This window comes from Rhipicephalus sanguineus, chromosome 7, assembly GCF_013339695.2.
Source record: "Rhipicephalus sanguineus isolate Rsan-2018 chromosome 7, BIME_Rsan_1.4, whole genome shotgun sequence".
Taxonomy (NCBI): domain Eukaryota; kingdom Metazoa; phylum Arthropoda; class Arachnida; order Ixodida; family Ixodidae; genus Rhipicephalus; species Rhipicephalus sanguineus.
The window spans coordinates 133,813,796-133,840,603 of NC_051182.1; the positions used below are offsets into that span (position 1 = coordinate 133,813,796).

General features: G+C 45.7%; 1 protein-coding gene across 1 annotated transcript in view; it reads right to left on the reverse strand.

Moving 5' to 3' along the window:
* LOC119399987 (histone deacetylase 6) overlaps positions 1-26,808 on the reverse strand; it is a 45,765-nt gene that overhangs the window by 7,970 nt on the left and 10,987 nt on the right. The window contains exons 9-20 of the mRNA XM_037666892.2: positions 22,879-22,944; positions 22,742-22,801; positions 18,671-18,760; positions 15,393-15,502; positions 13,894-14,220; positions 12,574-12,661; positions 8,129-8,169; positions 6,136-6,232; positions 4,639-4,710; positions 3,206-3,336; positions 2,702-2,770; positions 608-734 (exon numbers count right to left, since the gene is read on the reverse strand). Of these exons, the coding sequence (XP_037522820.1) occupies positions 608-734; positions 2,702-2,770; positions 3,206-3,336; positions 4,639-4,710; positions 6,136-6,232; positions 8,129-8,169; positions 12,574-12,661; positions 13,894-14,220; positions 15,393-15,502; positions 18,671-18,760; positions 22,742-22,801; positions 22,879-22,944 (1,278 nt within the window). The remainder of the gene's footprint in view (positions 1-607; positions 735-2,701; positions 2,771-3,205; positions 3,337-4,638; positions 4,711-6,135; positions 6,233-8,128; positions 8,170-12,573; positions 12,662-13,893; positions 14,221-15,392; positions 15,503-18,670; positions 18,761-22,741; positions 22,802-22,878; positions 22,945-26,808) is intronic.

Below are 26,808 nucleotides of genomic sequence, written 5' to 3' on the forward strand. Positions count from 1 at the left end.
TTATTGGGCACATGCACAACCTACACTCGGTTAGAACCAAAAAAAAAAAAAAAATGTCAGCTCCACCCACAGCCATCGCTGTCACTTCCACGGATAACTTGCATAAATGCTCCATTCAGTATCACTTACTTTTTTTTTTTGTGACATCAAGCATTTCTCAAGCAGAGTGTTTCAGATAGTCGACTTTTCCACACAGACACGCATTTGGGTTGCTGGTTTTAGGTCGGAAAGGTACGAACGTCCTGATGAATTTAGTCAGGAATTCTGACATCGCTGTTCAACGAAACTTAATGTTTTAGGTAGTAACAACGAAACTTTGACTCTGCATATGCGTATTATACATTAGCCACGAAAAAGTACTTATGGTTCGAGTGGAAACCAGCTAGCACAACTGTCTTTCACAGGTGAACGGCAAGTGTGCTGCGGTACAGTGGGAGGAGCTAACATTTGTTGTTAGGTTGTAACCGAGTATAGTTGAATATGGATGCAGATGTCTTCACAAACACATTGTGCATCTCACGTTAAGACAACAACAAATTTTTAATCATTGTCATTGTTATCCAGGAGCACTACGAGTGGGAAGCACAGGGAGACAAATGGGACGCACAGAATTCCAGGCGATGTTGATGTTGAATCCCCGGCCGGCACCGTTGCCAACAGCTCCAAAGTCGGCTTCCGGGAGGCACGGGAAGAACGAGCCATTGTCGTACCGGTGGATCGACAGGTACAACACCCTGCACGAACCGCACACTGCTATTTGAAGACCAGCTAACACTTCTTAATGTGGTTCTACAAAATGCAGATCACCAGCTAACTTCGTGATGTCTTTCATTTCTCAGTAACGTGAGCATTTTACGAGAAACAGTGCATGAAAGAATTAAAAAAAAAATAAAGGCTTCTCTCAAAGCCGAGACGATAAAAGCCTGCAATAGTTCAGGTCACTTTTGCACATAAAGCCAGTGATGTGAACTTGCACTTTGCTTACCAATCGCTGCTTACTGTTAACATTAATTAAATTAAATTCTAGGTTTTTAAGTGCAAAAACCACTTTATGGTTACGAGGCACACCATGGCGGGCGTGGAGTTCAGATTCATTTTGACCACTTGTGTTTCTTGAACCTAAACCAACGTGGGTGTTTTTACATGCCGACCCCATCTAAATTACGGCTGCAGTGGCCGGGAACCGGACCCGTGCCCTCACGTTTAGCAGTGCAACGCCTTAGATGTCAAGCTACCACAGCGCGTACATTTTAACATTTATACACTTGGAGCTAGCAAGACGCAGATACGACAACCTTTGGAAAAGTTTTTTGTGTTTGCAAGTGTGATACTGTGACAATGCATAGCTGCATCATGTAGCAAGCACCCGGCAAACGACAGTCAGAACAACAGGCAAGAGTGTGCGCTTGGTATTGTGAAAGGGTAATTCATTAAAGGGGCCCTGCAACACCTTTCTTTGTTATATTGGAATAGTCCCATTATTGACGTATGACTCTTCACGAGCCATATGCCGCAAAAATCTTTCGAATCCGTCAAGTCTAAGTGGTGTTACCAAATTATAGAGATCACGTTCCGCAGCTTTCTCTCTCAACTCAACGCAGAGAGCGCGCGGAAAGCTGCGCGCGGCGTGAGGGGAGGGAAGGAGGGCGGAGGTGCGAGGAGGTGACGTCAGCGCCGGCGGCATTTTTTTCATTTTTTTTCTCTCTGGCGTCTCGGCGCAACCACGTGGTCTGTGCCGCCACTTCCGGTCGGCTTGCGTCGTTCTCGTTGAGCGGAGTCGATCGCGTTGTGTGTCGCGCGTGCTTGAAAACTGCGCGTCGGTTTGGTAATGTTGGGTGTGCACCTCGAACGCCGTAGTGTTTTCATCGCTCTGCCAACCATGGAAGCAAACGTGCGCGCTCATTTGGAACGAATGACAGCTGAGATCGGTTTCGGCCCATACTCCGATACACCGCCTCGTAAGACGGCACTGGCAGACGACCCCGAAGCGCCGCCATTACCGGACTCCAGCATTGTTATCGGAGACACGCTGCGCCCGTGCCTCGGTCGGTCGTGAGAACGTGCCGACGATGCAGTTCTCAGCTGACGAGGCAACACTCGAACGGCTGCCACTCTCAACGGCAACCGGCGATGGTCAAAAGCACAGAAATATTCACGTTTTCGGCACTGCGCATGGCGAAGAAAACGGAACCACGCAACTACGAGCAGACGAGCTGTCGGTGAGACCGGAAGTGCTAATATTAATGTTTGTTCGGTGTTTTTAACGCGATAACATAATATAAACATACATATTATCTACTTATTGAACTCAAAATTAACAACGAAAGTAATAATGAGGGTGTTATCGTGATTATAACATCAGCCAATGGTGGAACTGCCGACAATCGCGTCATATTTTGCGGACTAATACATCATTTGTCGAGAGAAGAGGGAGCGATTTTCAGCTGACTTTGAGAATTTATTGTAAATTCCAGGCCGTGCGCATTGCTATAATATTTGGCTCGCGTGTTCTCGGGAGCCTCGACTACCGATCGGCAGCGCTTTTTGAGCATGCTCGAAAAGTGTTGCAGGGCCCCTTTAACAAAAGCGATATTACTTTTCCCTATAGCATTCCTCAACACAAGAGTGCTGCTTAGACCAGAAAGGTAACATTGTAGACTTTCCATTCAATAATAGCACTCGCAGCTGGGCAATGACCTACCTGGGATCATCATAGAAGGCGTGCTGGGTCCCGTTGCCATGGTGAACGTCCCAGTCCAGTATTAGTATGCTGAAAAACATTCACTTGTGAGGTGCACATATCGTGATGTGCAAAAGAAGGTCTTCAGATAAGAAATACTGCACCGGACAAGCAAGATGGCCGCCCACAAACCAAAACCTTCAAGCGAGAGTGCGAGCTGTGCCAACAATTCGTAATCTTGTGGCAATATTTGCAAGTTACATAGATGCACTTCATTTTTTTTTTTTATTAGTCCCTCTGACAGTTTCTTGGCTCTTGGAGCTCGAGGTAGAAACGGCCTCAACAGCGAATTAACAAGAACTACTTGAACACCGCAATGAGAATTTGAAACTTCTGTTAAACCATGTGTAATTAGGTGACTGCGTGAAAAACATTAAAGTGGTCAAGCCTCGCCCCGCCTTCGATGTGCCTACCAGGTGTTATACCATTGCCCAGGGTTGCCTTCCCGTCTTTTCGGGTGCTCACCGCTGCAGTCCGTGCGTCTCAATAGCGTGCCGCGCCGCAACGGCCACATTGTTGAAGATGCAGAAGCCACCGGCTTCGTCCCGCTCGGCGTGGTGGCCGGGAGGCCGTATTAGAGCCATGCCATTTTGACACTGCATCCAATCAAGGACAGCAGAATCAATCAATCAATCAGTCAATCAATCAATCATATTATTTGATAAAATAATTTACAGGTCAATACAGCAGAAATGTCCCAGAGTAAGAATGGAATTGACAGTCATCATCGTCATGGCCACACACAAACAAAAACCTTCGAGCGAGAGTGCAAGCTGTGCCGACAATTCATAACCTTGCGGCAATATTTGCAAGTTACCCAGATGCACTTCATTCGTTTCATCTAGTTTGTCTGCAAGCATCTTAAAATTGTGTAATACCGATTTACTGGGGTGAAAGTGTAAGTGGCTAGGATAGCGGCGCCATCTCGTGGTGCACAGATCAACTAAGCTAACACAGAGCTGTTATTACAGTGAAGTGCCCTTTACTTCATCGCTGGCGTAAATTTTTTGGCAGCAGCGTAAAACTGTGAACACGTTGCCTGGCTTTTTTTAAACATTTTTCTGACAAGAACACTCACAGAACAGAGAAATGTGTCTATAATACATTGTGGTTATATGAAGTGTCATATGGCGTTGCTACCAGTGTCTGACGACCCAGTATTACGCTAATGCCATTGCACACACTGAGCACACTAAAACTTTCACCTGCCTGCCAATATGTGTTTATGATGCCTTGTTTCACAACAGCTCCTCAATAGACGACAGCACTATAGTACCCAATGCAAAATACAGTCGAAATTCGTTATACCAACTACAGACAAACTGAAATTATGGACACATTAAAATTTTGAAAGAGTTGCATGCATTTTAAAACTGACCACAATAGAGGATGTAATGAATTTACTAGAAAATCTTTAGAAGCAGTACAGGCTTGCTCCAGACACCAAAGGACGGTCTTTTTCAGCACAACGGGAGTTGCTAGTAGCCCGGCAAATGCGAGCAATTTGTTTTCATGATAACAGTTAGAGCACTAGGCAGTGTGGTCAACCTCAATGCATGGCTTCAGAGATTATGTGATGGTCACTGAGGCACCAAAGATCTCAGTGACCACGCCACCGACAGCTGCACATATTGGGCCAATGCACGGCGCTCTACAAGCGCTGCTGGTTCCACGTGCTTCCGTGCATTGCTGCACGTGGCTCGTCTGTGCGGAAAACCTCAAGAAGCGGAAGAAAGGTCTGAAGGACGCAAATGTTGCGTTGGTTTCAAGTTATCTTGGGGCAAAATTTTACATGACGAATTTCGGCTATGCTGAACTTTATTGCAAGTTTTCATGAATCTCTTTGCTATAACGAAGCCTACTAGACATGTGCACACATACTCAGAGAATACACGCACCTTATTTTTACAGACAGCATCAACAAGCTGGAGCAACGAGCCAGCTGCAAGGAGAGCGCTGGAGAAGGTATCCTGCAAGAATCACAGTGACAAACTGGTTTACTTCTGCACAAGATACAGACAGGAATAGAGAACTCGGTGATACAAAAAGAAAAGAAAGCCAAGCCAAATCAGTGAAGAAAGAATGAAAAGAGCAGTACAAAACACAATGAAAACAACCAACCAGTTAAAGAATAAGATATTCAAAGCGGCTCCCGGTAACTCGCGGAATACATACACATATTTCCATAACTACGCAAAAGATGAGACTGCAAATACATAACAAACTCGCACACTGCGATCACAGCAACCGAGTGGTGACAGCATCAGCTGACTGTGTTGGCTTCAGTTTCAGTTAGCACTCCTTACATACTATGAATGAGATCAAAATAAAACACCGACAACGCTCCTGAAGTCAAAGACTGCAATGGCACCCTGAGGTCATCTACTCAGCCGTGTTTGACTTCTCTATCAGTAGCTACACACTTAAAACGGCCGGAGAGGGAACATGGCAAGTTTCAAAAATTACCTAGTATTGAGCAAGAGTGACCCCAGAACGAAGAAAATAATAGTAGGGGTGTGTGAATATTCGAGTTTTTTAATTTTCAGCATTTTCAGCATCTTTCCTGCCACATTTGGTATAAAAAGAAAAGCCACTTTTGTGAGCTTTTTGTGATGCTTCCTCTCCTATTTCAAACGTCGAATTCTACACAGAGGCTCCTCTATATCTACATAGTCCGAAACTAAGATCCTGTCGTCTTTTGCGCTGTATGAACCGTGGGGGTGCTATCACCCCCTGTAAGGTCGTTTTTGCCTCACAATGTCCGCGCATCATAGTTAGCACAGTTAGCTTTGCTGCAGCTGAGAGAGAGTTCGCGCTACTCTCCCGAAGTGGTGCCAGTGACGTCGCCTGGCGGGAGCAAGGTTAAGCATAAGGAGGGAAGCTCTTTGTCTTTTGGGTTAAATATGGGACTACAGTAACCTGGCAACAAGTTTTATTAGATTGTCTTTTGGGGGTGTTTGGCGCAGCCGTGGACGATCGATTCTTGGGGGAGGCCCGTGGGCACGGTACCGCGGCTCGTTCCAGCGGACTCTCATGGTGAAACGAACGTCAGCGACGCTGCACTTGCGGTACATTGTATGTGTTATGTTGTTTGTGTGTGTTACGTTCTCTGTGTGTTTTATTGGCATTCCATTGGGTTATTCGGCATGTCACTTCAGTTATTCCGATTCGGCTGGTGAGCTCACCGTTGTGTAAAAGCTGTTAATAAATGTCCACGTGCTTGTGACACTATGGTATCTACTGTGTCTGCTTGTTCCGAGAGGGGCTCTTTCAGACCCCATACAACATGTACGACCAACAAGCCCAACTAGCTGCACTTTTCTAAAACTTTTCTAGTTGCACTTTTCTAGTTGCATTTGGCCTGTAACGCGCCGGCCAGTTGACACAACACTCACACGGCAGAGGTATACGGAGGGGTACTTCTCCTGCAGCTTGATCAGGTCGGCGTTCTTCATCTCCTGGCAGCCACGCATCTTCTGCACGTACTTCTTACTGCACACAAAGAATCAGCTGAAGAAGATTGCGAGGCAGCTCTGGTTGGTAAACGGTCTACAAGCAACGGGTAGGACGGCATGTACAGGGGTGATGCAAATAAGCGCGAACAGCGTTGCGCGTTAGTGCTCTGCTGTTCGCGTCAGTTCTAATCACGCTCTTACCTTGGTGACAATAACGAGATGCTAGAGTCAACCTTAAATATGTCATGGATTACTCTGGCGTCTTTTTATTACCAGCCAGGTTACAACTGCTTGAAAAGAAACGCGAACAGCAGAGCATGTAAATGCCGCAATGTTCACGTTCCTTTCCATTGCGATAGTACATATTCGTCGCATTATTGGGGCACAAAGACACAATGAGAAAGCAAAGAATGGACGCGTGAGCACCGACTAACAACTGGTTACCATTAAAAAATTAATTTGTCAGCATTCGTGTGTCCTTTTTTTACTGTGTCCTTGTGCGTTTGTGCTGTACTACAAGATAAACATGTGCTGAAACCTTAACATATTGAACGCGGATATAACAAATTATCGGTTATAACGAAGTAAATGAAGAAGTGCCTTGTCATAGATAGTGTTATGAACATAAGTTTATAATGAATTTTTCGGATATGACAAAAGTAATTTTTGTGTCAGATGCAACTTCATTATACAGTAAACTCTCGTTACACTGAACCTGACGGGACCAGAAAAATGTATTCTGTTTAAGAGGAGTTCCGTTTACTGTGAGGGGAGCAAGGGTGCTGAATCCAAGTATGAAATCAACGATATTAGGGGCAGCTCTGTTTAAGCAGCAGTCCCGTTCTGGAGATTTTCATTTACTGAGAGTCTAATGTAATGAGGTTTGAATGTACACCAGCTCACCCAAATCGCCATGCTACACAGACAAGCAGACACAAGAAACATAGCCACAAAAAAGCCTTTACCGATGCTTTTTCACTTGAATAATGAATGAACATGCGTGGTAAATATACTGCACAAGAGTGCTAACCTGCGCTAGTTGGTTTACGTTCAATGTAGCAAATAAGCAGTCCGGACAAGTAGCCAAGGTGGAAGGCAAGAGAAGGTGAGATCGCCTATGCCCAAGATGGCTAGATGGCATCCTTCGAGCCACACAAAAACGCCCTCGTGATATTAACAAACTTGCCTTAACTATAAAATAGACCACACGCATGTTCGTATGCACATGGTGTGACCAGGATTTACCACGACTCGACAGTAATTAATGATTACGGGATACGACAAAACATGTCCAGCCCTTCCGCCAGCATCCATGTTGTCGTGTTGTGTATTATTACTTGTGGTGTTTATTCTAAACCTCTTAACAGGGTAGCGCAAAAAAAAATGCGGAGACACAAGGCAGGAACAAACACAGGGCAGCACCATCTGTATTTTGTTCTCTATGTTGAGCAAGTGAGAAATGCAAAATATAAAGAGCTGAATAAAGAAACAAATAGAAAAAAAAAACTTAAATTGGATTCCGTGCCACTGAGAAAATATATTTCACATTCTAATAATGCCGATATGTATGGACAGCTCGTACTGTTACAAGAAGATTCCCAATATAGGTCTTTTTGGCTTCTGTTTTGTCTACAGGACAGTAGAAAATGCCCTAGAGTCAACCCAAAAATTAAAAAGAAAAAAACAGGGAAGAAAGAAGACTCTATCGGACTATCTACACAACAAAAAAAAACACACTTCGATGTCTTAAAACTGCATCCATCAGCCATCTAAAGCCTTTAGCTAAGTTGGGTGATGTGCTGTAGAACACGCTATGGTTCAATGCAGCTACGATGGTTCACTGACAGAAATTGAAATAAGCAGCTTAGGTTAGGTTACATTAGGTTAGTATGAGGAAGAATTCCAACCCACAGGGGACGGTCAATTTACTTACTCATGAACCATCAGCAACTCGTCCACGGTGGCTGACCGTGACTGCAAAAGAAAAGTGTCAAACCGCGTTACATTCTTACTCACTTCCAGTACATTTGATGACCAGTAACTAGGTTATCACAACATACCAAACCAGGTTCCTTAAACTTCACTATGCCATAACCAATATGTTTAGGAACTCTTTCCTTCCTAGAACAATAACAGAAAGAATCAGACTAGTAAAAAATGCACCAAAAACTTGCGTTGTGTAACCGGCCTGAAATATTATTGTTTATTTTCTTTTTTTTTGTACTGCCTACTCTGCTGCAGTGTTGTGCTTTTTTGTATTTGCCTATTCTAGGCCTGAAGTACGTAAAATAAAAAATACTTTGGAGCCCCCTGGAAATTCCTCCTCAATTTCTAAATGTTCAAGGATTTAAACCCCAGCCTGCCAACTTCGGTCAATTCAACTGCAAAGTAATGTCATTAATCGATCTTAATGCTCGCTTGTTTTCTGCAAAAGCTTATTTTGAAATGACATACGCGTTAGAGTCAAGTACAAAACCAGCACTGCCACCGTGACAAGGTGTTCCAAGAGTGCTGTGATGCAAACAAATCGGCGCGTCACAGGCAACTCAACACCTGCAACATTGTGCGCGCCTACTTTTTATGCATGTTGTGCCGCCGCAACCTCCAAGGTATTTAAGCAGCGTCTTCGAACTGCATTGGCTAAAAATCAGCTACACAATAGTTACCCGACAATTTCTTATATGTAGCTCGTGGGGATTGAGGCTTGCCCGTTCCATTGCGTGGGTTTTTTTTTCGCCGAACCCACGCTAGTGGCCGTACTCCTGTGAGGTACGTGCACACTACACTGGCGCCCAACGCGGTATCAAAAGCTCATTAAGCTTTTGACTGCTCTTAGCGAGTCAGTATGCCTGTGCGTCTCGGACTCACCGCAACATGTCTGCTTCGTGTACCTCACAGGGTTCGGACTTAGCGAGCCACAGGGCCGCGTTTGCCGTCGCCTCGCGTGAACTAGCACGCCGCTGCACACGTACGTTCGAGCACAAAGGTGCCGAGCGCAACGCAGCTAGTACACAGTACTGCTCTCGAGATCCGCAACAGTTTATTGCCTGTGGCAACACCACAAACGCAGTACAACGCCCGCTCCCAAAGGCGGCGGGAGAAGCAAAAACAGGCTTCACCACGCCACGGGCGAAAATACAACACAAAGGGTGCCGTTAGCACGTCTCCGTGGGCAAAGGGCTCACGGCGACACGCCGCTGAGAGAAAACGGGTCCCTCGCGACTATGCTGCGTACTCTTACGATCCGCGACCACAGGGCCCGATCGCTCGAGTGAGGGCAAACTCCGCTCGCGTTGGCTTCGATAGGTACGGCTTCGGCGTAGTATGACCACGCGCGAATGCACCGCACCGCTCTTCAGCCTAGCGTTCGGAAAAGGACAACGTAAGGTAAGCGCTCGCCGCTGGCGCAAGGCACCGTTAGCGAGTTCTGTCCGAGCAAGCCCAAAAGAGGAGCCGACGGACGGGAGAGAAAATACGTGCTCACCCTACGAGGTCCAGAGAGAGTCTCCTCCCCCCGCTGCGCGAAACGTCTTGCGAGACGCGAAACTCGAGCGCAGCGCCCCCGTCGAGGTCCGACGCCGGGAGAGGGAGGTTAACGTGACTCCCCCGCTCGCCCAGCACCGTAAGACGGCGGAGGAAGGGAGCATCATATGATGGGACGCGAGGATGGCAGAAATGGGCGAAAAAAAACAACCCGCGCAATGGCAACGGGCAAGCCTCAATCCCCACAAGCTATATTTTCAGACAAATGTTTGACGTCCCTACCGGAAGTTTTTTAACACTTTCGTGACCGCGCCTATTCCCATCGATAGTATGTTATCGATGACTTCAAGATCAAGTTTTGACACTCTCTGAGCGGTTCTGGACAGCCAACGCAATCCAAAGCATAAAATAACATGTTTTTTATCAGTTTTGTTTGCGAGTTTGTTTTTTCCACCGCGGGGCGATTTTTAAAGTTCATTCGCAGTCGGGTAGGTGAGCGCTCGTTGTTTCAGACTTCGCGTCAACGCCGCTCGCGGGTGCTCCACAGAAACGGCGAATTTCGACGGATTCAGATTAATATGAGCGGGAATCTCTGGATGATGGTAGCACCACAGTCACGGAAGATGACTTCGATTTGCCAGGCGGACGGCGAAAGTCCGTCAAACCTCCCCGGAACATCAGCAGCTATCCGCCGGTAAGTTTCGTCTTCTCCTCGGGTCGTTTTATCGCTGCCGCGCGTCGATGTAAACGTATCCGGTGCGTTCTTAAAATAACAGCTGTTATCTGCAAGGTGTTAACTTCATTGGGCGGGAGCATTTGGCGCCGGCTGCAGAAAGAGCACAATTCTCTTCGCGAAGACGGCGCGGAGCGGACTTTGACCCAACGCTCTGGTGTGCTGCGCGGCGGCGTCTACGCGTTGTTTTTTACCGCAGAAGTCGTCAGAGAGATATGCAACCACACAGATAAGTATGCGTGGATGCATACTTTCGGAAAGCCAACATAGAGTGAGAGGGACGGATCCATGGAGGGAGGTTACTGAAGAGAAGATGAGCAAGTTCGTCTCACTCCATGTGTACATAGTAATCGTCCCGCGCTTGCATTGGTGTTAGTGTCGACGACACATATTTCGATGCCTTCGTCCACCGTCAGTGATGCCACGGAAAAGGTTCAAGGCTTCTTGAGTGTCTCTGATCTGAAGAAGACGACCGTCGCATCCCACGAAAATCTTCACCACGTGTCTTCTCTATTGCAACACATGAATGATTTTTCTACGCTATCTTTTAACCCCCTCGGAACCTTTCAGTGGATGGGAAAATGGTGAAATGTGAAGGTCGGTATGGTATTCAGCAGTATATGAGCGAGAAAGAGGTCAAATGAGGGTACAATTATGGATTTTTGCAGATTTGGAACAGGCTACACTGTTCATTTCAACAAATACACAGGAAAATTGAAAAATACCAGAATTGCAAACTATGCTAGGAAAGTCGAACAGAAAAAAATTTTCCCGAAACATGCGCAGCCAGCCTTTGTTTCACCGCGTCGAGAACCTGCATCGCGCGTTGGCATGATAGGCACTATTGCCTATATCCTTGCATTTATGTAAATAATCTTTGTACTTACAGAGCTTATATTTCCACTATTATTCTACGAGGGCTTTGCGTTCAAAACGTATATTTCGATTTTTTTAAATGTTTAACCTTTGCAGAGTAGCATTGATGTTTTTATGAATCTTTCTTTTTTTTTTGATGCATTTTTCTTTGTTTGATAATTTTTTTATTATATTCGAAATAAATCCGTCGCTTGAAATTAATACTGTTGGAAAGACCAATTCTTCTTCTATCGTTTGATACCCTACACTTTAGCATCAAGTATATTCTGTGGCAGGAAAAAAAATATTTCCTGGACTAGCCAAAAAGAACTGATTTTTCCGCGGTCACGAAAGTGTTAAGAAAAATGAACGGTAAGCACGGAGCACAATCAAGGGGCCAGGCTCTCACTACTTGCTTTCGGAAAAACTGTAAGAAATGAGGTGTACCTCAAACAATATGGACGGTACCAAAGATGAGATGCTAGGGGCTGTTCACACAGTCATAAGAAATGCTAGAATTATTTTTTCTTCTTTCAATTGAGAACAATTTGGGAGATCAGGTAAATGAGTAATCAAGGCTATTTCACTTTGTTTTTTTTTTTTCCTTTCTGACCATGCCAATCAGGTGTCCATTACAAAATAGTAAATATGGCACTCTGTGGGCTTGCTTGGGTGACTGTCATGCAACACAAATGCCCATATGACAACATGTGACAATTTGTCACGTCCATTTCACATGACAATGTGACACATCACGTGTGCAATTTTGACATGATGAAGGTGACTGTATGCACATCCTGTAACATTTTGCCATGTGAAATGTGCATACGAAAACAGGTAACCCGAAAGGTGACCGAAACTCACCTCCTGTGAAATTTACGTGACACAATGACCTGAGGAGAAAGGCAATTTTATACATGTCGTGTGTCATTTTGTTGCGTGAAACACACGAGACCAAAAGTGACACGGAAGGTGAATAAAGGTCACTCGCCTCTTGTGCATTTCACATGACATGAGCATTCTTACGTGACCTTTTGTCACTTCCAGTAAGCTACAACAAGAAGTGATCTTTCGGTAATGTTTTCATGACTTTCGGTCACCTTTTGTTAATTTTAGTCCGCTTTCGTGACAAAAGGTGACCTTTCAGTCACTTTTGTCACTTTCAGTCCCCTTTTGTGACAAAACGATGTGTTTCAGTCACTTTTGTCACTTTCAGTCACCTTTATGCATGTGAGAAGGTGACTAGTCATGACAGCATATGCAAGACAAAACCGCCAGAGGCTGATCAAGCTGTGAAGCAGGCTTACGTCAAGCAAGACGCAAAGGTTGAGCAGTCCACGCTTCTCCATCACGTGCCAAGGCTTCAGTATGCGCTCGGGTCGCTCCGGGTGGCCCCTACACAAGTCAGGACAACTTTCTGAGCTCGACGTCACACGCTAGGTGGCTTTAATGACAGGCCACATATTTAGCAGCACATTGTGGTCTAACACATTTTGCAGGTTCCGCTCAACAACAAAATTGTCCCCACAATCAGCAAATTTATGTTTATAGTGGGTCAGATGCTTCGCCCAGTGATCCCCATACGATTGGGTGAGTTGGTAGGTTTTCATGATAAATATAAAGCAGCACTTAACACACGGGACAATGGAAGAAGTGGGTGACCAGTGAGCTCCCACGAGGCGGCACCTCTGGGAATGACAATTTATCGTTTTTGACAATGAGCACGCGCTCACTTTAGGCCTTTTGCTTAAAAAAGCAACATGTCAATTTTTTAATAAACCCAGTTGCATGTTCAGTGTTGTGTCACTTTTTCCTTTGTCCTGTGTGTTAATTAAGCAATGTTTTATATTCATCATGGATCCCCAATGGTCCTATTCTTGCCTAATGTCTATCCTAGGCATACGACATAGCTTCTTAAGCTGACTATACTCCGTTTCCTACAACAGGTGTGACACTGCAGAAGCTATACAAGAAGTTCGGATAGCAAAATATGTAAGACCGTGTGTCTCGCGCTTGGATTTCCCCGTTGTTAACGCTTATGTGAGCCAAGCACGAGCCCGCACATGAGGCATCGCGAGGGGCTGCAAATTAAGCACCAAAATACGAACATAGCCTCTGCGATTGGCTCCGGCTGCGCTAATCACAGAAGCTAATCACGGAGCTAATCACAGAAGTTTGGTCAGCAAAATGTGTAAGTCTGCGCGTCTCACGCTTGGATTTCGTCGTCGTAAACGTGGCCTCTACAACTGGCTCCGGCTGTGTGCTACCGGAACAAATCGCGGAGGCCACAATACGAAAACAAAGAGACGCTAAGTCATCCAGAGCAACCTATTCACAACCGTATAAGTAATGGGGTTTGTTTATTTCCGAGGCACAACGCATCTTTATTTATTACTCAGCCTAAACACGACCAAAGAAATCAAATCACGGGTGGTAAAATCAGCGAAATATTTCTGCGGACGAATGAATCTATTGCAAGAAGTCTCGCTAGCCTCTCCGTAGCATTGCACCTGACGTATGAAACAGAGTATAGGTTTCAGAGTGCAAAGGCACAGGGGGCTTGTGAAGAGTGCTTTTGCAGATGAAGCCAACAGCAACAGCTCAGTGTCAAAATAGAAGGCACGCACTTTTCGTCGAGGCAACGGTGTTTAGCCATATGCTCGTCGTAAACCAGCGCTGTTCGGTTAGGCGGCACGTCCAGGTTGGTCTTGGACCTCAGCGCCGCCACCTCCTCCTCGAGCCGTTCTTTGTCCTCGGGCGGGTGCTCGTAGTAGCCGCTGCGCGTGGGGAACTTCTCGGGTCGCTGAACGCCCAGCTGACCCCGGTACTCGGACCGCGGCAGGTACTCGGTAGAACCCGCAACAGCTTTTCTCGTGCCACTGGTGCCCTGGATCTGGAGGCTCTTCCAGTGGGACCGCAGCACCGACACGCAGTTCAGCAATGTCTCCGTCACGCTGCGTTAAGAGTGGCGCGAGCCACATTAAGGCATTTGACACAACCTAATGACATTAACGGACAATCAGACCAAATAAGCCTAGGAGACATTAACTGTTGCTCTAACTCTGGTGTAATAATTATGATGTATATTGAAAACGAATTACAGTGGACCAAGAAAACCACCCTTTCTGTCAGTGAGATCCGAGGCAACGACCTTCGAATCCGATGCTCTATTAATTAAGCTATGACGGAAGGCAGTGTCCACTTCGTTGGGTGTACCTGTATGTGTAATCACTGATAGTGTTAGCCACTACCACTTGTAGCTGAGGCGGCAAGTGTGGAACACTCTTTTTGCCAGAAGGCGTCACGTGATCTTTGCACGGGGTGGCAGCCAACCAATAGACACATGCATGGTAACCTAAGGCATTAAGTCTGCCGGGAGAAGGCCCTCAGTATGAATGAACAAAAGATGAGGAATTTTTTTTAGGGGCTTGTTTCTTTATTAGAGACAATCAAATGAATCCAAGAGACAATTAGGCCAAGAAAAACATAGGCATCTGAAGCACACACAATGTACAGTAGAATCTCATTCGATGGGGCCCGAACGGACCGGGACAAGGTGAAAAAAAAAAAGTGCAAGTCCAATGCACTGTGGTAATCAGTGTAAGCAAAGCTAATGCAACCATTCCGCCACCATGGCTTGCCATGAAAATTTCAATTGTCACCCTGAGCGGTATGACAGTGATGCCGTTTGCGTTCACTGAACCAAACCGCTCGCTTTTCGAACAGGCCCATCAGTGCAATCCTCTGGTCGAAGTGGAGGCAGTGATCAAGGGTTGACGACTTGAGGATTTCGAAAAGCGGAGTCAAGGTATCTGTAAATTATGCAAGGCTATTGCACTTTTTACATGCCACAGGGCTGCATTCGTAATCTCCCCTTTTTTTTTTCTCCTTTACTATGCCATGAGACACCCCCTCTCTTGAAATACACTCACACCTCGGTGTAACGAACACGGATATAACGAATTATTGGTAATAACCAAGTAAATGAGGACTAGTTTTTTCATATACACGGTGTTACAAATATACATTTATAACGAATTTTCGGATATAAAAAAACTTATTTTCGTGTCAGATGAGACCTTGTTATAGTGAGGTTTGAGCGTAAGTAAAACAAGGCATTTCTCACCTGTCGCTGACACGGCCAAGCGGTTGAGGCAGGCCTGGGCAGGGGTCCCCCAACAGTGTGCGTAGGGTCAACGCCACGCCTTCGGCCAGAGACGATACGCAGTAGCCACCCTGTACAGACAATGGTGCACAACTATGTCCAGCTCCATTTTTTTAATCGACGAAGCTGACACCCATACGTAGCACTCAGTCATTCTGCAACAGAAGTAAGCATAGTATGGTCTACAACTAAGTCTCATCTGATCCCAAACTAGCTTCGTCTTATCCAAAACTCCCAATTAATGAGCATCTGTCACACTCAAACAGCAATGAGACAATTAACAATTACTTCGTTACGTGCACATCCTTAATGTCAAGGTTTGACAGCAACTGGTGCAATGCAGTGCAGATGGAAGCAGAACCCGAACTGCTCGTGCCTACCGTAAAATCTCGAGCAAGCGCCCCCTCGCTTTTTCAAGAGATTTGAAACATGCGCCAATGACAGAGCAAGCGCCCCGCACCCTCCCCTCCCGGCATTTTCACTGTTTTATTCACTATTTTGAACACAGAGAATGCACGCGTACTCAATAAATCATTTCATTAGAAGCACAGCTGTGCATTTTTTATTCTTAGGGGCACCCTCCCCTTCCGCCATTTTCGCTGTGTTATTCACTATTTTGGACAGAGTGCATGCACACGTACTCAATAAAGAATTTCATTAGAAGCACGGCGGTGCATTTTTTATTCTTAGGGGCTCTTCTGCCGCCATTTTGAATTCTGATCCGCGCCCGAGCAAGGCCCCCCCTCCCACCTCCAAATTTTGTCGGATTATCTTTCACCTTAGGGAGGGGGGGGGGCACTTGCTCGGGATTTTACGGTAGAAGGCTCCTAACCACGTTTGAGCATCGCAAGCAAACAAACACGGCACACTTATCAAGTGGTGGATGATTGCACCCGCGGGGAGCGAAATGCCTCCGTGGCGCAGAAACGGTACAAATCTCAAACACAACAGCAAACCCCCACCCTTCTTCTTGACAAAGCTGTACTTTGAGTGGGAGTTGTCAAAGTCACACAAACTACTCAGATCATCATTGGCCATCGCGCTCGACTTCGTTTCATCACCTAATGTAAAGTGTGCTATGCAGTCACTGGAAGTGCACTGCAAAGCAAGGTAGGAAGAGAAGAAAAAAAATTTAGAGGCCCTTGCCCTATCGTGAGGCAAGCGACGCTTGGCGTGTACGTGCCTGACCTATTAGTTTTCTTTCTTTCTTTCTTTGTATCACATTGCACAATGCTCCCTCCTAACTGTATTCTTCCTTCATGCCAGGAATCAAACCTTCATCCACGTGCTTAGCGGCTCAACACTTCAGTTGCTACAAGCAACGACATGGAGGAAGGAATACTAAGGAGAGGCCCTGACGTCACATTCGTGAAGCCCCCACATCGCAAACACCCGCATCGCCTCCTAGCGAAGGCGCAGCGAAACATTTCGTGATTTCCGTTGCGACGTTTGCAAGCGCATGCGCGCATCGCGAAACTTTGCAGCCTTTTTTTTGTTTGTTTGTTTTTCGCCGTGCAAGCGGCGTAGTCGATTCACACATGCTGCTCTTTGTGTGTGTTCTTTAGGAAAGCTACGCAATGCCCAGCTGTTGCGTATACACGGTGAAAATCGCGTGCACTGCGGACAGTACCGGGTGTCACTTTTCATGTGTACATATACGTTCGCTTCATTGCTGATCACTAAGGCACGGTATTTGCGTGCGAAGCTCTCGGATGTGCGCTCTGTTGCTTGCTACTCATTCTGTCAACTCAGAACTCACGTGAACTTTTGTTCTTGGCGTCTGACGCGCCGTACATAACATGCGCTGAAGGCAGCGTACGTTTTAGAGGCTGTGTCGTTCAACGAAAGGGCAATAAACTTTTGTTGTTATTATCAGACTACGTGATGTATGTATCGTGCGGTGTGCGCTCGCTGCGTGCTTGTGTTGTGTGCGCACTGGAATTACAAACTTTACGTGCACGATCGCGTATACAATACAGCTGTGTCTTCTTTTCGACGTGAAGTTACGTCAACTATAGGTTGGCGTTGCGCCGAATAGCTACTGCGCTCACTCCATATACACGAGCAAAGAACCGCTAATCGGGCAATACATCTGGAAATCGGGCTACAAGGAAGGAAAAAAAAAAGGCCTAACGCCCAGCAGAACGCGTAAGTCACTGCTAGGTGAGTTCGAATACGATGAGGCAGGGGCTGGATGTTTTTGATTACGGCATGTACCGGTACTTCTGTACTGTTGCACAAAAACGCTCCTCGAAGAACTTCATCACGCAACGCTCGGGCCTGCCGCGCACGAACAGCCTGGTAAATGTCTGCTTGCAACATTTTACTGCGTGCGAACCGCACAATACGCGCTAAGTTTACGCCGGGACTACAAATCCGAACAGAAGCGAACCACCGCAGAGAGCACGCCGCGGGGCGTCTGCTGTTTTGTTTGCCCCATATCGGCTTGTTTGCCCCATAAATCTGACGTCACTTCCGCCACACTTTTCGCAATGCATTGGGATAGGATAGGGCCTCTCCTTAGTTTTTCCTTCCTCCATGAGCAACGACAACAGTCAGGCATTCACATTCAGGCAACAATGCGATGTGGCAACGTGAAATAACAAGTCACCTCGATAAAAGATCAGATTGCCATATCAGAAATGGCTGACTGCCGACAAGCCCATGATCGAAAGAACAGAGATTATTGAAAAACGGCACATACAAATATGGATGTGGCCGGTGTATTTTCGAGGGCCGCATTTCTACGTTCGCCAGTGCCGGGCTTTGCGTGTATGATGCCAAAATGTGCGAGTTATGAAAGCTTCGCTTAAATAGAAAGGAGGCAGGGCTTGACGTGACGCAGTCCCCTGGCTCCGACACATGGTAATAAGCAGGGAGGATATGCCGATTGCGGACATTAGCTGAGGTAAAGAAAGGGTGTAAGTGATTCCCCTAACAATAGCGCCCGCAGTGGCGTGCTAATAGAATTGCAATTTTCTTCAGACTCCTCCATCAATGAAGTGATGCGAAATAAATTCTTTCAATATAGCACCCCCTAGGCAGTGCCTTATGATTTAAAGCGTGTAATAAAAATTTGCGATATGGACTTGTCAGGGGCACATTAAGATTTAGGTGCCCATTTGGAAACCCAAAAGTGGTCAAAACAAATCTGTGGCGGACAGCTCTCACTCCATATGGAGACATTCGAAGACGCCAAATTAGTCGGTAAATCGATCAATGGAAAGACAAGCACTTACCTCAAGCACAACGCAAACGCGACCTCCGGCCAGGGCCATGAGCGGGTGGAGTAGGTGAGCGTAGGCAGCTGGTGACAATCGCATCAGACCCTGCATACGTGGTCGACAAACTCTTTGAGTGTTGAAACATTCGCCTCTAGCTTCAAAAGCAACATATCGAAACACTGTGCTCCACGCCTGACATACTGTACTACTGCACATAATGTATTTACTAGTGTGAGGCTTGCCACGCGCTCTTGCTCACATTCTGTGATGGAACATTCTAACGCACCGCACGGCATTGGTCGAAGCTAGTGCGTACAAATTTGACGGTCAGATGTGAGAACAGCAACTGGAAGAGGCAGTGTGGTCAATAAGTTTGTCGTCTGCTAGGCAAAGAACTGACAAAGAACAGGTGGAAACACCGTTCTGTCCGATAGAATGAATATAGAACAGTTTTTGGAGAACTTGGATTGGATCAAAACGTAAGCGCTCGGGTCAGAAAAGTGAATAAGCCTGCTACGTGCGTTGTGTCTGGCTTAATCTAATCCCATGCCGACAGTTTTCGAAAATGGCCATCAGCGCCACCACCGAATGTCCTGTGAAACTGCAATGCCACCCAGAGCCCAATCGAGATACATTAACACAAATAAATTGTCAAAGTCATTGAAATTCCAGCTTAACACCAACTCACACGTTAATGCTGAAGATCGCTTAAATTTTGTTCAAATGCATTTACAACATCTATCTTTGTTCTGTTGTGCACAGTTCTCGTTCCAAATTATTCTGATATGCTAATTTACTTTGCAAATTCAGCAGTTCAGGAGAAAACCTTGCTCCCGAAATACAAATAAATGTTCGATATTCCAAGAACCACATAATGTACGAGAAGACTAATCGCATAGTTGAAATCAGCACACAAATGCACACAAACACAGCAGTTTTCATCGAAATCGATCAAATATTTAAAAAAAGTTTTAAAAAGCAGTGTCCCCCTCCACATGCGTTCAGTGTGATAGCTCTGCTTATACAAGACTGGGATGCTATTTTGTACGCATTCTGTGACAGAACGGAATGAAACGTCATAAGAGGATGAGAGAGAGCCACACGAGATTGAGGCTCGTCCGACGGTCTGACATGAGAATAGGAACCGGAAAAGGCAGTGCAGTCAATAATTTTGGCAAAGAACAGGCACAGAACGGACGGAGCCACCATTCTGTCCAATAGAACGAATACAGAATGGTCTCCGGATGACTTGGACTGGATTGAAACGTAAGCGCCGGGGCCGGAGAATCGAATTAGCTGCTTTGTGTCTGGCTTACTCCAATCCCATGCCGACAGTTTGCAAAAATCGCAGCCAGCCCCCAACCACTGAATAACTCATGAAATTGCGACACCACCTAGCACCCACTCAAGACATTAACACAAATAAATTGTTAAAGTCATCGCACTCTTCAATTTCAAGCTTTAAAATTAAAACAATGCCCCCCAATACTGATGCTCAGTTATGATAATTCTATATTTGTTCATGTGTTGAAGCTCCCTTATTGGCTGTTTGCTTCCTCGTCCTCTCATGATGTTCCGTTCCGTCACAGAAAGCGTACAAAATAGCTCCCCTGGTTTAAAAAGTTTTTACAGCACGAGATTTGTAAGAAAACAGAGACCAGTAGTAAGGTCATCTTGTGATAACTTAAAGGTGTTGCGGAGTAGTATATCCTGCTAACCATACTGACACATGCATAATTTGAGTAATGACTACATTGTTGTCCTTCTATGTTAAGACCCCGGTTGTGATCACAGTGGAATCCTTGGTTTTTTAGGGGCGAAGCACCTTAGGGTCTCTGCTCTCGGGGCATGCATCGTCGTCTGCTGTTGGAACGGCCCATTTGCTTGAGCGCAAGAGAGGGCGCCACCGCCTCAGCGCTAGCCGTGTGGCGAGAGAGAGCGAATGGCGTGCGTTGATTATGGAAACACTCTTTCTGCAATGAACGCTGAACTACCAGCTCACAAGAAACGAGAATGCACCCTCGCCCGCGAGAGACAACACCAATGCAGGCAGCGTCTGCTAGCAAGTTTCTTGATTGAAAAAACCGACTACTCGCACAGCACAACCGTTCACCAGCCCCCCTATATATATAGACACTGGATTTTGAGCTGCAATGTAGTGCCTGTAGGAGATTTCTCTTGTCCGTAGTTGAACAATAAAGATTTGCAGCGTGTACATTAACTAAAAGCGGACAGCGGCTCTCTGTGTCTAATCTTTCTTCTGCCTCTCATTGCCCATTAGCAGTGATTTTGATGTGGGAAACACTGGCGCACACTGCATGTCCACAGGTTTCATGTTAGTGGAGCTGAAACACCCTTCCCTACATGCTCTTTTTTAAATTGTTATTTTTTTATTCTTGTCAGACAGCTCTTGTAACACACCACTTGTGAGACAGCTCTCAGCTCGTGCGCCGGTGACAATAAAGCTTGTTATGACGATGAGTATGTGCACATGAAGATGAGAGAGAGACATAACACCTACGCATATTTTTAGTGCTGTAAAAGCTCGTTAATTCGGATTTCACGGGACCGGAAAAAATGTCCGAATTAACCAAATGTCGAATGAACGAATGAACAGGAAAAAACAACATTAAAATCAAATTGGAGAAGCATACCTTTATTTGCTGAAATATTTTGTAATGGTCGTCTGCATTTTTGCGCAGATTCCGGCTGACATTACAATTTTTCTTAACTCTTCCAAATGGCCAACAGCACGCAAACTGTCGGAAGTGCTCAGGCAAACGTCCTCTAATATCAAAAGCGCCTCCGAGACTTCCCGTGAGGTTCGATGAGGTCGCGACATCATTAATAATTCCTTGATCGCGCAGGAGACCAGTCGTGGCGACACAATCATCAATCGCGATGTGGTCCTAAAGGGTCATATATCTGTGGGAAGGACAGCATCGAAAGTCGGGCAGTCATCGTCGGTGGACTCAGCTGACACCTCGTCGATGCCATCATCAGCTACTGCCGCATGCTCGGGCCTCACATGTAAACACGGTCACAACGAGGGGGGGGGGGGGGGGGGGAAGAGAACTCCGCAAGAAGAGACGGTGCCGACACAAAACAAGGGAAAATGGCGTCGGAGGCGCAGTGGAGCGAAGAAAGAAAACGCCGACATTCGGTGACGCTGCGATCGCCCCCCACTAGTTGATGACGATGGCAATGTCAATCAGGTTTCGGTTTCGCTCCAGTGGTGCCAGCATTGCTTTACCACACTTTTTTGTAGCGGCAGCCGTCAGCATTTGTCCGAATTAAGCGGTGCGGAGCCCAATTCTGACGAAATAACGAAGGTTTGGTTCCATAGATTAACATGCACTTTGGCCGGGACCAATAGAGCCATCCGAATCATCCGAATTAACAAGTGTCGTATTAACGAGCTTTTACTGTATTTGCCTATTTCTCACGTTCGTTAGGTGTTTTTTTTTTACTTTAGGGAGCACTCCTGTCATGGACGAAGAACTCGCATACGCTTCTTGCTCTTAATGAGGGTGCTAATTTTTAGGCATATTAAATTTATAAAAAAGGGCAATAGATTAAAGGGGCACTAAAGTGAAACAAAAAATTAGTATAGACCACCATATTATGCTCTGAAAACTTTAGTGTCGGTAATTTCACAACTATAGGTTTAATTTATTATTAATGAGAAAATCAATGTCAAAAGTCTCACTTTTAAATTTTCTGCTGAAATGTCCGGTGGTGACGTCATGAATTTACAAGTGTTTTTTTTCGTATTTTGGCCACACTGGCTCAATGAAATTTCCTGAAACTTGGTATATTAGGTCTCTGACTCCTCCAGAAGACAATGTACTTCCTTTTTACTGATTAGAAACTATGTAGGCCCTAGTAGACGCCGTGAAAGTGTATGATGTCACGATGACTGGTGTGGGAACTTCAAGGTGGTGTTGCCGCTCGCATTTTTTTTTAATGTTTTCTCACTTACCAAGCATCTCCTCGCAGCAAGCAGTTTTTGGTATCGCGAAGAGCAATTTACTAATATGAGAAAAATCATTATTCTCTTTAGTGCCCCTTTAAGATTATGCTCACCTCCGGGCATCCAAGGGCTGCGTCGTAGCCAGCCGAGACCAGCACCAACTCTGGCTGGAACTGCAAAGAAAGATCAATCACCAACTTGAAGGCAGACTTTCTCGGTGGCGAATTTTGCCGGAAACCCCTGAACTGACCTCGTACGCCACGGGCAAGAGCAACTGGTGCCAGATGGCCAGGTAGTCGGCGTCCCCGAGGCCCACCTGCCAAAACACGGGTCATGGTCAGTCATAACTGCAGTCATTCACGGTCACACTCACCGGGCTGTAAGAGTGGCTGACTGGGCGTGTTGGTTCAGCATATTTTGAAGTGTAAGGCACGGCACGGCACTGATAACAAACACAGGGAGTACATACACGCACACATTGAGCGCCACTTCCAATAATGCTTATTCAGAAAAGACCACAGTGTATATACGACGCGCCGCCACCGATCATCAATGGACAGTCGCATTCAAATAGAGCAACTCATAGCAGGTAATCAGTCTGTTAGCGCAGCATTCATCTCATTATCACCGAGAGAGCTGTTCTACTTGAATGCGACTGCACATTGACGATCTGTGACAGTACGTGGTGTCTGCGGTCTTTCCTGAAAAAACATTGTTGGAAGCAGCACTCCATGTGCATCTCCCTCTGTCCACCGTCGTCGTCGCGCCTTACACTTCAAAAATGTACTGGGATGCTTCTGGTTACAAAGTTGTATCTACACTGCTTGGCATAAAGGTCAAAATTAGGCACCATCTGTGGCTGACCACGGAACGCTGAAAAAGCTTGGCGCAAATGTGTCGAAACCAGTGTAGCTTTATACAAAGTACATGCTAACTACAGCGAGCAGAATGTCCATTTTTCATCCATCACTTTGAGGAACATGTTGTCACTTTGTAAATAAAAACATGCATGATGTATGAACTTAAAACAACTTAAAGGGACATTGAAGGCAAATAGCAATTTATGTCACAGTGAAAGCTCAATGTATAACAACATCTAAAACGGCAATATTATCAACAGCAGCACCCTACTTACCGAGAAATTAAGCTAAATATATCACACGACGTGCACCACGAGTGGGACATTTTGGAAATGATCCCGATGACGTGAGAGCGTCCGACTACAATTAATTACTATTAATCAAAGTAGCTGCAATAAAAAAAAAAGACCTTCCGTGCATCAAGAGACGTAATAAAATGCTGCCTGTTCGTTTCTGTTTAATTCATGGAAAAAAGAACCTCTTTGGGCGTTGCCATGGGGAATGGCGTGCGTGGTTCAACTGTTCTGTTTTCGCCGAACTGGCTTCGCCCGGCGTTCAGCTTCGCTCACGCGGTCGCGTCTCAGTGGTAGTTTCGGATCAAGAAGGGAGCCGACGGATGGATACACGTTATAGATTTCAAAACAGGAGAAAGTGCCTCAGATCAGGCTGGCCGACGTTTCGATAGGGGACCTATCTTTGTCAAAGGCGCCTTGTCATCCCTGGCGTGTTAGTTTTATGGGGTTAGTGATGACGTCATGTCCAGCGGCGGCGTGTCTGTTGCTGTTGGTAATTGATGCCTGGAAAGAGAGAAACTCGGAAGCAGAGGAGTAAAGCCCTTGCCACATTTCAAGAGAGTTTGCAAACACGTTCGGGTCTGCCATGTCAGAGTTCAAGGTAGCTGCAAAGAAAGAAAAAAAAAATGAAAAAGGGGGGGGGGGGCGGGTACAACCAAGCGAGAGGACGAGTGCAGCCATCACAAAGAGCTGCAGAAGGTGGTGAGGAAGGGAACTACAGGCGCTCATGAAAGTCGCTCCGACAGAAAGTTCGACAAAATCTCGCATGCATGTGATGTTGCCGGATGCCTGAATGGTGCACGCCGCCACAAAGTAAAGGTGGGCAACATTGGGCACGGCAACAGTGACGTAAGAAAGACCGCTTTCAGGCGGGTGATCTGAAGTGCGCTAACGCGATGCAGACCACTAAAACGTGATTTTATTTCAAAATAAGCACTTCCTTGCCACAAAAGTAGCACTACGAGGTTTCTGGACCGCTATTTCAACACTCAAGGTCGACTTAATATTTGCCTTTAGTGTCCCTTTAACAAATTCGCTCTACCCTCTGCTAGTGCTTAGTTTACTGATAACTTGTAAGTGTTATTTCACGTGTCGTTTTCATTTTGTACAACTAATTTAGCATTTATTATGGGAGAAATTGTCAAACCTTGCTATAACAAAGGCTCCAAAATAGCTTCGTTACATCCAATAATTCATTATAAATGTATATCAGTAACACCGTTTTTAATCGTAACACTTCGTTTACTTCCTTATCTTTATTATTCCATTTACATCCATATTCGTTACGCTGAGGCTCAACAGTAGTTTTATTTGATGTGCTAATTACTAGGGGTGTGCAAATATTCGAACTTTCGAATATTTTTTAAATAGTGTTTGCTATTCAATTCGATTCACATCGAAATTTTACTAATCAAAGTATTCGAACTTCCGAAAAATAAATATAACAGTTTATAATAACGTCAAATAAATATAAAGACGATAAATTGGCATGCAGCGTGCATGGTCTTGCATTTTGGGGCGCCGACAAGTGAAACCGCTAGCCGCTTCCACCGGTGCACCGAGTGGTCGCTGTGCGACGAGCTTGCCAGGGGGTGCGCTGCCGATTCGTAAAACGCCCATCCACGATTCCGAGGAGCTAGCGGGCAATGCGAATCGTTGCTTGCAAAGGAACACATTGCGGCTTCTTCCGCTAGCACGATGTTCTTGCCCGCAAAGTTCAGATTCGTCTCGTACATCGGTGCCGTGAGCGGAGTTAGGCCTAGCCATGACTCCGAGCTCGGTAACGATCTGCGTGACCGCGATACCCGATGTTTCAAAGTATGTCATGCTCGATCGCGAGTATGAAGAGTCGCCCCGCGATGGTCTTCGTCACTAGGTGCGAAATGCTGATAAGCAGAAAAGTCGGCCCGAGACGCACGTCCGCAATGTTCGCGACGAGCGCGGCGCACTATCATAATCTGATGCTTGAGCTTCTGCTTGCAGTTGCCAAACTAAAGCGTAATTATATTCTAAATGATCGTCGACCTAAGAACACATAATGAGTGCGAACGCGTCACTAAGTGGCGCGATTTTAGACAGCCGTGACCTCGTGACGTGCAAGCAGCAGACGACACACTCCCGTAGCGAAGGTCGGACCAATGGCAAGGCGTGCTGGAGCAACATGGCGGATGCAGCCAATCGAAGGCCTCGAAACGAACTTCAAACATTTGCTTTTTGTACGCTTTTTTCTTAACGGAAGACCTAGGTGAAGTGGAAGATTTGAAGACGGAGAAATGCTCTTTCCGACGAGCCCAAGATAACGGCGCCCGGTTGCGCTGTTGCGGAGCTACCATTTCTTTAAAACACAGTTCTTTTTTTTTCTTTTGCAATTCCCGCGATAATTTTCACCATCTTGGCAAGCACAACAAAATTTTTACCGTACTTCTATGTAGTTTTCAGTGATCATATTTTGGCATCAGAAAAGGGCTACAGAAACTGAAAATGTGATTTCGAAAATCGATTTTTTTTATTTTTCACGATACGAAAGCCCCATACCCCCTTTGGAATAAATCTGTTCTTTGACCATGTTTGTGACTTGTAATTGTTCGTGTCTCGTAAGAACATACCGAGGGATTCTCTGCAACTTTTATCGTAATTTCGCTTCGCAGTATTCGAAAAATATTTGAGAAATATTCGAAAATTATTTGAAAATTATTCGATTCGCACTCAATCTTTATTATTCGAATTCGCTTCGCACCAAAACTTTTGCTATTCGCACAGCTCTACTAATTACACATGTACTTACTGCAATTAAGACATATTATTTACAATACTGCATTGTATAAGTGTTGAACGAGAATTGTCAAGCATTGTGGGAGATCTACTTCAATGTTACATAACCTCCATCTATTTCTTGTTCACAAGCTGTTGCCAACTCCTCTCTTGTTTGTCTGGCTAAACTTAACTTCTAAAGGAAATCTCACTGTGGCCTTTGATTACTTGAGTTTCCCCTGTACAGTATAAACATGTAAAGCTTTTATCGTCCTA